The sequence below is a fragment of the Stylophora pistillata genome, chromosome 7, assembly GCF_964205215.1.
Source record: "Stylophora pistillata chromosome 7, jaStyPist1.2, whole genome shotgun sequence".
Lineage (NCBI taxonomy): Eukaryota > Metazoa > Cnidaria > Anthozoa > Scleractinia > Pocilloporidae > Stylophora > Stylophora pistillata.
This window is the reverse complement of record NC_142525.1, coordinates 7,600,998-7,616,570: the sequence shown is the minus strand read 5'-3', so window position 1 is coordinate 7,616,570 and position 15,573 is coordinate 7,600,998. Positions and strand designations below refer to the sequence as shown.

Sequence of the window (15,573 nt, the reverse complement as noted above, 5' to 3'; positions counted from 1 at the left end):
AAAAATTTAAAAAATCACATTTCAATAGGTTTACCTGGCAAACCAACCATTGAAAATGCAGACAGGGAAATTGACAAGGAGATTATTTTGACCTGGTCATCAGCAGTTGTGGTGATTTCAGCTCAAAATACCGTTTCGAATGGAGAAAGAAACCGACTACAGGGTCCACAGAAATGTTTCAACGCGGTAACGTTTACGTTTAAGGCGTGGGGTGTTCACTTTTCATTGCTGTCTGGTCCGACTTACTGAAGAAGAAGAGTATATCCCTCCTTTTGTAACATCCACATAACGCCCTCTCACCTTGAATAAAATTGTAAACGATTTTTTCTGTATTGGACGGGGGTTTAAAAGTCTGGAATTAACTAACTTGGAGTATATCCTCGGATATTCCCCAGATAAAGCTAAGGCATGTTCGTGATGCATTTAGAGCAGTCGCACGCGACCAAAAAAATATTTGGTGTATCGAGACTGTTAAAAATTATTGTAAGCAATGCCGCCGCTTTGGTTTCGATTGAGCATGATGGCGCCCGCGTAGCCAATACCAAAAACAATAATCTACTAGGTGGTTATCTTGGTTTACAAAGTATGACTATTGACCATGAAAAGTCATCGAAAATTCAAGATGCAGAAATAAATGAAAAGGAATCAAATACACCAAAAACGGCGATGAAACTTCTACCAGCCATGCCGACAATGTCGAAGGCAACATTTATTCTTGTTTGGGTAGGCTCTGCGCAAAACTATTTTATAGAATCAATTCTCGATCTGCAAACTGACTTAACTTCCCTTAACACCAAAGATCTGATCGCTAGTTCTCCCCCTCTAGCTGCTACGTAATTTCCTTACAAATTAGTTATAAGAGTTTGGTGCAAGATCAGATGACAATTTCTACCTGATAAGTTTGAGTATTCTCGTTACTTGTTTGCAGGACCATGTATGGATATCATGGGGAGAATTTACATGTTCATCAATTTTAGTAGTTAAGGGATTAACCCTTTAACTCTCATCAATGACCAAGACAGTTATTCTCCTTTCAATGACAGCAGTACAATGTCGAGCAGAGAAGTGAGGAGAATAAAGGAAAATATTAGTTGATCCAATACCAAATTCTCCAAACTTACATCATAAGAATTGTATGACAAATAGTAAGGAGAATTGCTAAGAAGATCTAATGGGAGTGAAAGGGTTTACCATGTTGCACAAGCGGATGGATTATTTTACTTGGATTAATTTAGCTGTAATGACTACGATAAGAAATGAAATGAATTAGTCAGGGAGCTTGAGTTTGCAAAGTCCCAGAACCGCCGGTATGAAGAAGAGCTTTGAAATGTTTAAGAGGGGATTAATGTCTTGTCACCTGTCAACTCCTTCTAACAAAGGAATTATGAAAGGAGATATCGGGGGCGTATGATATGGATATAATTAAATTGATTATTTTCATTTACCGGCTAACTGTTAGCAAAACCTGATAAAATGCCGGGGTAACCCTGCGATGGACTGGCATCCGATCCAGGGGGGGAGTTAGATTATTTCTAGTCGCTTTGCGCTGTGGAAACCGGGAGGAGCTCCGGCTAAGTGGGCCACTAGGCCCACCCTGTATTAGGCCCGAGTACAGTTTTTTAAATTTTTTTTTTTTTGAGGGATGAGCTAAATTCAATCTTGAAACAGGCAAAATCCTCCTACCTCCCCCCCCCACCCCCATAAATAATGACCGGTCCCTTAGCAACCAAGCTGCTGTAATACAACATAATCAGACACCACAATTATACGATACAAACTTAATCTGTTGTGGGCTGTTGGAGTAATCTGTAGTGTTTGTTCGTCTTTGAAAAATGCCTCAACTATGATATAATCTTTATTCTATTGGTTAGTACACCCTTGACCTCAATCACGGGATGATCCATGGCTATCATTCAATGTAAATAAGTTCAAAATTATTCTAATAGAGCAGTTGTGCAAAGCACTTGGTCTGGTTCACGCTTCAGGTTCAGTGTTTCAAGTCTACGATGAAGCTCAAGTTTACTCTGGAACTTTCTCAAAACTTATAGGTGTTCGAATACGCAAAGAAAAACAGGCGGCCTCCGTTTGCTTATGGAATGTGTTAATTGTAACAATTTCGCCATGGGAAATGGATGAGAATTTGAAACGAGAGTAGAAATAAAAACCAATTGATTTCGTGATCGAACACGGTGCTAACTTGGAAAATGTGCTCGGAATTCCCGACTTAACCACGGGGTGTCTATTTAGATTATGTTGTTACGTAAATGACGATGCTGCGATTTTCACAAAGTTCAGCCTGGTTTTTCTGTTCGGAAATGAAAAGCCCCAAACTAATTTTTGCATCCTCGTAAACAACATCATTTCCACTTAGCATGAGCTAAACCTGAACCGATTCTGAGTTATACCGCATGGTGAAAATGATAATTGAAAATTTGCTGCAAAATCCGATATTTGGATTTTGAAGCATTGGGGAAAGTTGAAAGCGTCCCGTGAGCTCAAATTTAATGAAATGCTCCCGTTTTAAACTTAAGCCCTACCTTAATCCCTCGTATACACTGTCAAATTGCTAGAGCTTGCTTTCTTCTGCGCTTTTCATGAGCAGAGTTCATTTGCCTCTACTCGGGGCACTGATTTCCGCCATTTTACGGCTACCGTCGCTCGTTTCAGTTTGCGTGAATTTTCTAGGATAAAGAAGCAACTCCGGAAAAGAAAATCTTGCTATGCTTCCAAATTTTCAATGAGGCATCTCTGACTGAAATATGAGGATAGTCATTTTTCGGTCGATGTGCCACCTCTCACGCGGTCTTGAAAAAAAGTCGCTCTTAATACCCTTATTCGCTTCATGCTAAGGAAACCGCGATAAACTCCAGCTGAATGGGCCACTAGGCTCGAGTACAGCTCTCTTTTAGGGGGGGGTCAGGTAAATTTAAGTTTGAAACAACCAAAATCCTCCCATCCCCCCCCCCTTTGTCCCCTCAGGGAGTAAATACTGACTGCCGGTCCCTAGCAAGCCACTCCCGTACAACATACTTAGACAGCACAATATGCGATACATACACATATTTTTGTAGTCGATATGGAGTAATCATTATGATAATAATGATTTTAAAACATCCAAACTCGTTCCCAGGGCCTTTTCCCTTAGTTGAGGAAAGGCTCTGGGAACAGGGTTGTAAAACAGCGACAGGCCAATCATCAACAACACTGTACCACAATTTTTATATCTTGGTATTCAATGCAAAGTTTGCAGTTTATACTGAAGCTCGTACTGACATGTGTTTTTTTTTTCTGTTCCACGCACTTATCTTAACACCTTACATCCCGACATCAGGCTTTATATTCCCTATACTTTCCTTTAAATATTTCCTATGAAACTGACAAGGAAAATTTAGTTTAAAATGCGATGATTTCCATTATTCCCATAAGCAGTGATGCCTCGGTGAGAAATTAGATGTTAGTCACCCTCAGGGATTTAAGAAAGAGTTAACGAATGTGTGCCCTGGGGCGGAGTGCGCGCTCCGATTGCATTGCATTGTGGTAGCGTTACTTTCAATATGGCGGTAAAAGGGGCAGAGATCGGCAGATTTTGACTGAACATTCTGTAAAAAGTAGGCCGTTTCTTTTTCCTCTCACTATAGGAAAATATAATTTGATATATGCTGAATGTGTAGAAGTATTCTTCGTTCGTATTTGTCGCCTTTTCTATCGTTCTCAAGGACAATCGCAAGCACTGTTTTTTAGAATGTAGTTTGAGACTGGTTTTCGAGAATGTCAAATTCGTTGTACGTCGTAGTTCGAAACCTTTCAAATATTTGTATGGCCCCTTTGATCCTTCTTCAACGGCTCTGACCAAATGCACTCAAACGTTCTCCAACTGTATAAATGTTTTATACATTTAAGTGGTAGTGTTTTATGGAGCGAAAAGACCCATTGTTGCGTTTAGTGTGTTGCATTACATAGCGTTTCTACTATTTCGTGTCGTATATCTATTTTCCAAAGTGAAGGAAAATTAACTAATCGCGAGTGTTGTGTGGTAAATTTTCTATCTTTATCATTGAATGAAGGACAGTTTAATCAGAGCAATGAAAAGAGTCACTTACATTTACATGTTATTAGGTCGGTAAAATCATCAAGATATCATGCACACCAACCAGTAAAAATAAAGAAAATAACTAAATAAAGAAAATAAGTAAATGAATAAAAACAATTATGTTGATGTTCAAAATAAAAGTTTAATTACGAAAACTATATGAGCTATGTACAACTATCATTTTAGAAGGCTGATAACCTATTTTAAAAATTTCTAAGGAAGTTGACGAAACAATGGTCTCAGGGAGGCCATTCCATTCTGCTACAGTTCTTGGAAAAAGGAAAAATTAAAAACGTCTTTACTTGCATATGGCACGCGAAAGTTAAATCGATGGGTTCCCCTTGTGCAACTCTCGGAGTGCAGTACTAAATATTCTCGATTATCTATATCAATAAGACTGCGAGTTAGCTTATACATAAGTACTTTGAACCGAGACTGCCTTCTTCTCGTTTCCAATGTGGTCCATCCTAAATCTTCGATCATGTCAGTAACACTAGCATATCTATGATAATTCTGCGAGCAAATCCGTGCTGCCTTACGTTCAACCCTTTCCAGGGCACTGACGTCTTCTTTGAAAACGGATCCCAAGCCGCACTCGCGTATTCCAGCTTCGGCCGTACCAGGAACGTATATGCAGTTTCTTTTACATTCTTTGGGCAATTCCAAAGGTTGCGTTGGATTGAACCCAGCGACTTGTTTAAATTAGCTGTTATCATGGAAACGTGGTCTGACCAGTAAAGCTTGTTACTGATAGTAACCCCAAGATATGGAAAGCTATCCACCTGTTCCAATGCTACACCACAGAGGACGTATTTTCCCTGGGCTGGCTTGATCTTATGTGAGATGGTAACAATTTTACATTTGGAAGGATTAAACTCCATTTGCCAATAGTGTTGCCATGATTCTAGTCTGTGTAGGTCAGATTGAAGAAGTTCACAGTCTGCATCGTTGGCGATAATGCCATAGAGTAAAGCATCGTCCGCAAAGAGCCTAACTGTTGATTGCAGGTTGTCTAGTAAGTCGTTTATTTGTAATAAAAAGAGCAGCAACGCAAGACAGTACCTTGGGGTGCGCCAGTCATTGGGCGTTGACTTGATGTTTGGCCTTCGCAGACAACTGATTGAAAACATTGTGTAAGAAATGACTCCAACCAGATTAGAAGCGGGCCTTGGATTCCGTAGTGGTGCAGTTTCCTTAGGAGGCGCCTATGAGGGTCCTTGTCAAAAGCCTTGACAAAGTCCAAGACGACCGCGTGGATCGATGAGCTCTGAATAGCCTTTGCCATGTCATGTAGGGTAGAATTAGCTGCATCTCTGTAGATCTCTTTGCTCTAAAACCATGTTGACAGTCAGTTAAGATGTTATGATCGTTTAGATGTTTCATAATCGTAAAAGCTGTGGACGATATGCTCGAAGATCTTAGACGCAACACAATTAAGGGATATCGGCCTATAATGGGCTGGATCGGATTTCTTTCCATTTAATTTTTAAAAACTGCGCACGCATTTGCCTCTCTCCACCTGCGGGGGACAGTACCACTGTCTATCGAGTCTTGAAAAATGTCAGTCAAAATTAGTGCAGTGTCTACAGCAAAAAGTTTTGAGAAACCAGGGTGGAATCTGGTCAGGGCCACAGGCTTTCAGTGTTAGGGTTTAGAGAAGACACAAGTTTTAAGACTCCCTGCTCTGAGATAATCAAAGGACCCAAGCCAGGTGTGGGATCAGACCCCATTTCTTGAATGCTCTCAAGGTCTTCTTCAGTAAACACACTTGAAAATTGGCTTCGCAGGATTTCTGATTTAAGACTACTATCACTTACGACTTTGCCGTCTACTTTAGAGTCTGCAACCCCCCCCCCCCCGGATTTTCATGGTTAGGTGGCTTTACGTAGTACCAAAAACGTTTTTGGGTTTTCTTCGATTGCATCACCAAGGTGGTTACTGATATGCTCTTCCCTTGCAGACTTAAGATTTCTATGGACGCGTTTCCTGGCAGCAAAAGACTTATTCCAGTAATCATCAGACCCTGTTTTCTTTGCCTTGTTATATAGTCTTTGTTTCGCCCTGAATTGTCGCCGAAGCGAGCGATTGAACCATGGTAAACTGTACCTCGAACTTTTCATCTTATGTAGGATACAAGAGTCCATTATGCTGCGAACACTGTTTTCAAAGTCATCCCATTTTGCGTCTCGCGAGTTTTCATCATATTGGGTGCTGAGTTTCGTGGCAATATCTTTTAATTCCAATTTAATACGCTGATTGTCAGATCGCTTCCTGATGTACACTTTGCGTTTAACTTAACGTTTTTTTGTGGCAGGGTGACTTGAGTTTAAACAGCACTATGTCGTGACCGCAGGTCTAAGGTATTACTTGAGTTTCCCTGAACGGATCTTTTACAAACTGCTTTAAATCATATTCTTGGGTCAACTTAATCCACGAAAACGTTTACCTTTCGTGAGGCGACACGCCAGAAAGCTAGAGAGCAAAAGGCAATCGACTGTTGAAAGGTGTTGATAGGCCTGTACGTCGCCGACCATTCGCTAGCACTTTATTTCTTCTACCCTCAAAAGTTTAGCTCTTATTAGGATAACTCTTGATGACTTTCCTTTGCCATGTGATAATAAGAGTCGGTTTTGAGGTGTCATTTCCTCGTCTGTAGGTTCTTGAGGTTTGGCGAGGTCGGATGAGATTGTGCTACAAAAGGCAATGTTTTCTTCTGTGTGCGCGCTATTTTCTTTGTTTTAAAGTATACTTTTCTCCAGCACAAATAGCTCCAGAGATACGTTTCTCAAAACCCTCCTCTAGGTTTCCTCTACTCTCGAAGGGTATTTTGAAACACTGTACGTTTTTACTAAACTTAGAGCGAGACAAGTTCGTTCTTGGAAGGCGTGGGGCTTCTTCCTTTTACAAATCCCGTATTTACTCCTAGTGGAAAAAGTTCGTGTGTTACATGGTCTCTGTCTCTTTAATATGCGTTTGCATGTCATTGGAACTTCCCTGTTAAATAAGCCACGTTTAGGATTATGATTTCTGACTTTAAAATTGTTCATCCCGCCATCGGTTGCGAGTGTAACTGTTGCCATTTGTGTCGAGATTCTAGGCAGATTGAGAACGAAATCGTCACTGAGGAATGACGGAAGTCGTGCTGGCCCGTCAAACGTTTTAACTTTCGAAGGAACGGCAACAGACAGTGAATCCCCATTACAATCCACGTATATTCACGCTATCTCGCTGCCACCAAAGAAGTAAACTCCAAAGCGTCAAGATGCAAATAACTCAATCTTTGTTTTACAACCATGATGCAACGCAATCAAGTGTGCACGGGAGTCATATCTCCCAGTGTCTCCTTCACATTTGCCAACTAGGACTGGTAACTAGTCTGTTTGCTAAGTGTAAACATGGCTGTTGTTCGAGTTGGCTGTAGTTGATCTCTACTTTGAGAGACCTATAAAACGTTTCTGGGCAGTTGATTCTTGTCAAGGTAAAGTAATTCATGAATCACTCATTTTCCAGCTTGATTCCTGTAACTACAAGCGAGGAAATTTGTGTTTTTAAACAAAATCGCATAAACCCGTGGCTTAGTGCCTCGGTCGGCAGTTCCTGTATGTTGGAGACGTGTTCGTATAATTTGTGGCTCTGAGTTATAGACTTGATTTCTCTTTATTTTTCAACCTTGACTCACTGGTTATATTCCGTTTTAAAGAATTCAATCGGCCACATTCCAGTGCTGGAAAGTTATCGAAAATTTCGCGTTTGTCATGAAATAGTGATACTCTAAGCCTATTTTGCAGAATGACGTTTGGTATTAATTTTACCTTTTTCGATTTACAATCATAACAGCTTTGTTACAGTTTGTATTTTTTAATCTCACCTTTAATAAATGGATGCATTTCCTCCTAGGAGGTATGTCTTCATGGCTTCTGTCACTCCAGAAAATCTTTCTACCAAAGAAACCTCAAATTATGCTAAGTTGTGTCGCCTCCTTGTCGATGTTGGATCATGTGTAGTAAGGGAGATATTTGACAGGGTCTGTCCACCAGGAAACCTTTACGCTGTTCTGACTAATCCCAGAAATCATGCAGAATTGCAAACCCTGAGAAAGAAGAGAGTCCTGGTTACCTCCCAGTGGCGCAAACTGTATCCTGCTTTCAAATCTTCAGTTTCCTGAAGGGATTTTGACACTTCCCTACTGGTGCTTCTTCTGAGGAATATCTGGGGTCTGACCCTCCCTGCCTCTGGCCAGGATGACCTTCCTCTGGTAACAGACACCACTCCAGCAGCTCATATCGCTCGTATCAAGATCCTCAGAGACAGAGTTTAGAACAGCCATGTTACCAGTGGTTCAGTTGATGATCCAACTTTCAGTTTCTACTGGAGTGATATCCAAGACACCTTTCAGCGTATCGGAGGGGTCCGCTATCAGGATACTATCAATGAACTCAAAATTGATTGTATGGATGCCGATCTTGAGGAAGGCTATCAAGAGCTTTTGAAAGAGTGGTTGAAGGATGAAGAGTGCATCACAGACAAGTCACATGAAGATGAAGTGGTAAAAAAGGCCAGAAAGGAAGATGACCTGGAGGATTCCATTGATATTTCTGAACAAAGTTCAGGGGAGGAAGGTTTGTTTGATTTACTTCTGTTGATTTTAAGTTTTTATGATAATGTCAGATATAGTGGATTGTGAAATAAAAAAAATTTCTCTCAAAATTTCTGTTTGAGAAGTCATAGTAACATGTTCATGTAAGTACAGTTTTATGCCTTTTTTTTTGATTATATGATATATTATTTTGTCAAAAATTTCATAGTAAAGATATAAAAATCACTTGAAGATGAAATGGTTAAAAAGGCCAGGAAGGAAGGTGACCTGAAAGGTTGCACTGACATATCTGAACACAAATCAGGAATGGAATGTTTGGGTGATTTTTCCTCTGATTTGAGTTTTAAATGTACTTTTTCATGTTAAAAATGTTAGATATATGGGGTTGTGAAATGAAAGCAATTTGCTTCAAAATTTCTGTTTGAAACTCAAAGTTACATGGAAGTTAACAATTGGTTCATGCATCAGCATGTGTTCATTGAGAATTGAAGCACATAGGAAGTTTGGAGAGCAGGAAAGATGTGAAAGAGCTGCTCGGGGCACAGCAGAGAGCAACTCTAGCTCTTTAAGAGCTCTCCAAACTCCTCAAGTGCTTCAAGTCTTGATGAACACACAGATGACACATGAACAAATTATTTTTATAATATTTTCAAGGCTGTAATTTATGTATAAAGGGCAGAAATTCCCTCTCTTATGCCTCAAGGTGTTGTTTATTTTATTTCGGAAAAGTATTTTGCTATGTTTCAATGATCTTGTCTCAGATTGGTCAAAAACTGACAGGTGAATTCATGCATGGAAGTGAACTTAGAGTTAGGAAATGAGATGAAACTGGCATTGATTATTTTGTTTTCCATTTCTCTGGGTTTTTTCTCAGGGGTTAAAAATCCATTCCCAAAGAAAAAGTAGGCAGATCTTCATCAGCTTGTTTACTTTTTGCCATGTCTAGTTTAACTTTTTGGAGAAGGTTTTCCCATTTTTTAATGAAAAATGCTGAAGTCACTCGTGAGAAAAAATTTTTTCACAAGGCATTTGTTTGCTGACATCACCAGCATGCACAGTGGGAAATTGAAGCACACTAATGCAATTGAATTTGATTGCATGAATTTACAAACTATGTTGTGGTAAAGTTTTGTGTTTTTCTTCTTGATGATGTGAATTAATGCTGTTCTGTGGAAACAATTAATAGCTGATACATAATTTTTTACTGAAGATGAAAAATTTGAAGCCTAATAATCTGAGTGAAAGATGCTGTTACTCAGCAAATGACACAGGCATGCATACTTGGAGAAAAAACAAGGAGCAGTCAGTTTTTTTTTTCTTTTAAAGCTTGCATTTGTAAAATTGTACCATTTTATCAACTGACTGATCTTCATTTGGATCAGGCTAATAACTTGTAAAAAAGTGAAAACTACATTGTTCCTTTTCAGAGACAATAATAATGCCAGGGGAGAATAGATCAGCACTGAATAGTAATGCCAGCCCACCAGAGCTTAGTGTTACTCTTCCACTGATGAGGGACCTTCCAGAAACCTCTTCTGCTTGGATCAATGTTGAGCTCCCTGTTGATATTCTGTTATTAACAGTGGAGGACTGTGAGTTCCTAAGCTGCTTTGCCTTCCTGAAGGAACCCTTAAAGAGTTACCACAACAGTATTGGCTACGTGTACTTTGGCCGCATGGGTGATGATCAAGGAAAGAAAATGAAAATTGCATTGATGAGGTGCTCTAAAGGTCCTGATGTTCCTGGGGGCTCTTTGTCTGTGTCAAAAGATGCCATCTTACTCTTGAGACCCAAGGCTATTATTTCTGTTGGTGCCTGCAGTGGTTTGGACAGCAAAGAGGTCAACCTAGGAGATGTGGTTGTTTCAGCAAAGCTGATAACAGCTGCACACAAAACTCCCCCCAGCAGAGATATTGGTAACCTGATCAAACATGTGGCTGATGGTTGGAAGGCACCATTACAAAATGCTGATGAATATAATGCCAAAGTATACTGTGATGGAGTGTTTCTGAGTATCTCAGAGGCAAACAAGGACATGATCGGCCAACACCCTGAAGCAATTGCAGTTGAAATGGAAGGTGGAGGTGAGAATCATGTTCATTATGATGACTGATGAGTCAAGGATACAATATTTGCACATGTAGCAAGTGTTTTCAGAAAAACTGTGCTAGAATTGTCCCAGCTGGGCCAAGAAACATACATGTATCATGTAGCATACCAACTTTACAGGAATTATAGGGTAGGAAGATGCTTTTGTAAAGGTGAAGGCAACAAGTTAATTAATTTAAAATTGAATTTATGCTCCATCCGGATGTCATGAATTGTCAAGAATGTGTGTTCTTGAAAATGTAGTTAGTACTTTGTTAAATAGTTTTTAGCTTGAGAAATAGTATCACAGTCACAGCTGTCAATCCAGTAACTCCCATGAGTGGCCAAGACTGAATTTCTCCTTACAATATCAATATGATATCAAGCAGACAAGTAATGAGAATAGAAAAATATCAACCAGGAGATTATTAGTGGATCCAAAACCAAATTCTCCCAACCAACATTATAGCAATTGTAAGATTGACAGTAAGGAGAACTACTGACAGGATCTTGGGAACAAAAGGGTTAACTCTAATTGATAAAAGTTTTTCTTTTGAGTAATGCTAACTGAAAATTAATTTTACAGTCTTGGTGCACATGTAGGGACTAACTAACCTCTTTCTGTGATGTGGATGTTCACTAGGAGCTAGAATGTGAATCTGTGTGAACTTTAATTCAACAATTATCATAAGAATACAAAGAAAATAAGCTTAGAAAAATTATGGTTAAGAGACATGAGTGTTTTTGTTGTTTTCAGGAGTGTTTGCAGCAGTCCATGATTTTAAGACAGAATCGGTGGTAGTCAAGGGCATCAAAGACTTTGTAAATAAAAGGCAGTCTTCAAGTGAGAAATGGAAACAAATTGCTTGTGTGATGGCAGCATTTGTTGTGGCCAACAATTTGAGTGATCCAGTCATATTACAAGATTGGCCTCACTTTAATGAAGGTATTTCTGTCTCAATCTTCTCTTTTTACAGAGATGTATCCTATTTAGATCTAAGTTTCTACAGGATATTCTTGTATGGATTGCAAATCAAAACGAGTTATTCAGTAACAGTTTACAAATAAGAAATCAATCAAGTTACACTCATTTTGATTCCTATAAGTTGAACATGGTTTCTTTAAGCCTTTACACCCTGAAATCCATATACATATTCTCTATACTTTCCTCTATACATTTACTTGGGAACTGACAAGGAGAATTCATTCAACAATCAAAGCTTCCTAGTTTGGCAATAATTTCCTCTATTCCTGTCATCTTTATCAATGACTCAGCAGTATTACTGTAACGAGAAATTAGATGCTGGTCACTCTAAGGATTTAAATGGTTACTGTAAGTGTTAGGGAGAAACTTTTGGTTACATTGAGGGATGTAACAATGGATAACAGTTCATTCTGTGAGTGAGGAGAAAACCTGTATTCTGTAGTTAGCTTGGTTTATATACCACAGCCAAAATATGGTGAACTGACAGAGGCTAATGACATCTGCTAAAGAGATTTGATGTGATTTGAAAGAAACTCATAGGCCAATTTGCAACACATCAAATTGTTGTAACACTTTTTACTCCCAAGATCTCATTCTCTCTCTACTGTCTACCATGAATTTAAATAAATTGGTATTGGATCAACTTTTAATCCCTAATTGATATTTTTCTTTATTCTTGATATCGTATTGATGTTGTAAGGAGAAATTCGATCTTGGTCACTCTTGACATTTTTTAAAGATTAGAGTAATAAAGAAGACTTATTGAGTGATATGTGTACAACTGTATTTTGATGTTGCAACTTTTTGGAATGGGAAGGAAAGTGATGGATGCCAGCTTACATATTGTTTTGTTTTTTGTTTTTTTACCTTTTTCTTCGAACCTGAAATTGACATCACGTTGGTTTGAGATAATTTTAAGTGAATGTCTTAAGAACAAATTAGTTTCACTTTTTCACTCCTATGATTTCATTAGTAATTGTCAGCACTGTTCTCCACACAATTCTTACAATGTTACTTAGGAAAATTTTTTATTGGATCAACCAACAATCCCTTTGTTGATATATTTCTTAATTCTCACCACTTGTCTGCTTGATGTTGTATTGATGTTGTTAGGAGAAATTCTGTCTTGGTCACTTGTGGGAGTTAATGGATTAAACTGACAACATTGTTTTTGTTTCTTGAATAATTTAGGTGCCAATGAACTACCTGCTCAAGGTAAGTTCCACATGTTCTCATGATTGAAATACTTGTAGCCTTAGTGATGTTTATTGCTCACTACATACAGTAGTTATATAATGATTAGTGAATCATAGAATGCGTCAGACTTTTAGAATTGCTTCTTTCCTACTGTCTCAGACTTTAATTAATTTGTAGATTAGGCTTAGCAGCCCTTTCCATTGAACTGACTTGATTTCATCACATTTTGCCACTTTGAAAGGTTTGCACAAACTAGTAATTTTTCACCTTGCTTTCCTTGGTGATGTTTATTGTGAACCAACCTTCAGTGGGTAGTTGTGGATTTCCTTTCATAACTTATCAACCAGTTAGGTGGTAACGAGTATGCAGCGAGGACTGAGCACTATTTATTTCCCTGGAGAAAGAAAAAGATGGAGGAGTTTTCTGAGATACAGTAAAAACCCGCATATGAGAACCTTAAATTTGAGAACCTGTTAGGGTAAAATTTCCCGGTGAAGTTCCCTTCACATCCTACTGTACATACAAGGTGTGAACAGGCATTGAATGAAGAATCATGATTGCTTGTGACAACGATAATTGTGGTAATAATATTGAACTAGTGAATAATAATGATAAACAGTGAACTGACAATTGGAAAAAAATCTCTTAGACAGATGCAGGAGTTTTCAAAACAGAGTCAAAACTTTGATTTAGAAAACACTTGACTTGAATTTTGCACACTTAAGCTGAAAAACATGTCGAGAAAATTAACTGTCAAATGCTTCATATTGGATAGAAACATGCGATCCTGTTGTGTCACACAAGTCGTTAGAAGGAAACCGCACATATCTGATGAGGGTGGAGTCAGGACCTCTCTTTAAACAGCGAAACAGCATGGAGTATGAATTTATAATACTGAAAGTACTTTTCCTCGGTTCAGATTATTTATCTAGAATTTTCCTTTTTTATCTTTAAGCCGTAAGCGCTTACACAGCATCTTTAAAAACTTCCATTAAAGACCAGACCGAGTTCCAACCCAAACTGCTGGCCTCTCGCACGATTTCCAACTTGCAAATGGACCAAATTTTTACTAATCTTCACATACAACATGGAAGAAAAACCCTCATCAGGAATGACCAGAGATATTTAAGGAGTAAAAATCTTGAGTACTACGGTAAAGTCAGCGGTACTGCAGTTGAGCACTGCGATGAAATATTCCCTGGCATGAAAGATGATCAGAAGGATCCTAATTCTATTGGGATTGGGAAATCTCTGTTTTGCTTACTAAATACCGGCGATTCAAAAGAAAGTTAGTGAAGGTAATACCATGATTTCGAGTTCAATTTGCTGTGAAGGACCACGAGTACATTTTTAAAAGATTAAAAACTATTTACACCAAACTGCGCGAGAAATCTTGTAATTTCTTGTTAATAATTTATATAAAAAAGGTATCACAGAAAGTCAAGATAGACGAAATTGTGACAGCGCGTGGCCCACTATTTGTAATCTGCACTCGCGTTACAACTTTGCAGTCGTGTTGGATGAAAATTTCACTTGTTTTCAGCCGATCAGAAGGGCGTAACTTTTTCAAATATATGGTTTTTATCAAAAAGTCTAAAGCAAAATATCTGTAGCAATAGGATTATGAAACTGCTGGATAGCTATTTATTTACATTACCGTTCTCCACACGGGACGGAGAGTCGGTAGACATGTCAAGCCGCCACTGGAAAACTGTCTTCGGTTGCACAGTGCATGTTTGGTTTTGCACTGAAACAGTGCACACCCTCAAAACGCACGAAATACGGTCTTTCAAAATCTCTCCGGGAAGCACTCCCGACCCTTCTAGAATATTGCGCCTCCGGCGCTAGTCAACTCGCGCCTTTGGCCCTCAAACGCCTCCAATCTGCAAGAACCTGTCTCCGGGCTTGCACCTGATTTACCCTTCGTTTTTTGTTTCACTAGGTCGTATCGCTCTGAGCTTCTGATTGCGACTAAACACGGCTCCGTGCTAGTGGAAACCAGCTTTGATCTCTTACTTTTCACGCACTTTTAATGTCACGAATTGGACATTAATTGGTTCAGGACTTTAGATTTTTTATTACGATGTATCTCGGTTTCGGCGTCTCACAATACGCTAGCTCATAAATGTCGATTATGACTAAAGGAATTTGTTAGCCCAAAACTCTCGTTGAGAGTTTATTAGATGGAATCACTGGAAGCTGAGGAGAGGACAACACCGTATTGTTGCGCGGCAGCGAAGAAGTACAGGCCAACAAGGAAAGGTGAGACCTGTAAACCCATTCAGGGTCAGTTTTCCCAAGCGGTATTGAGATCATTTACGGTCCATTTTGCTAAACAGCAACTATTCTAAAACCACTATTTCGCGAAATATATCGAGATGGCGTTTATACAGGTGGAGATGGCTTAGATATTTTGGAATTTGATTGTAAATTTAATGAAAACCAACCGAAAATCTATTGTGTGAGGCGTGAGTGGTCAGTGCGCTGGACTCTGGGTTAAACGGCCCGGGTTCAAGTCCTGGCTGGGGCTTAACGTTGAGTCCTTAAGCAAGACACTTCACTCACATTGTTTCGTCTTCTCGGATAGGACGTAAAACAGGAGGTCCCGTCTCTTAC

The 15,573-nt window shown here is 39.1% G+C and overlaps 1 protein-coding gene across 2 annotated transcripts; it reads left to right on the top strand.

Annotated features, from left to right (window-relative positions):
* The first annotated feature begins 7,454 nt into the window (after positions 1-7,454).
* On the top strand, positions 7,455-14,542 carry LOC111346978 (uncharacterized). 2 transcript variants are annotated; one of them, XM_088727371.1, is made up of 6 exons: positions 7,455-7,568; positions 7,988-8,709; positions 10,115-10,771; positions 11,533-11,721; positions 12,952-12,975; positions 13,913-14,542. In XM_088727371.1, the coding sequence occupies exons 2-6, from the start codon at positions 8,541-8,543 to the stop codon at positions 14,248-14,250; spliced, it is 1,377 nt and encodes a 458-aa protein (XP_088583497.1). In that variant the 5' UTR covers positions 7,455-7,568; positions 7,988-8,540; the 3' UTR covers positions 14,251-14,542. The 2 variants fall into 2 exon arrangements, with proteins under 2 accessions (XP_088583497.1, XP_088583498.1); XM_088727372.1 differs by having other exon boundaries at positions 7,463-7,568; positions 8,248-8,709.
* Positions 14,543-15,573: the final 1,031 nt, after the last annotated feature.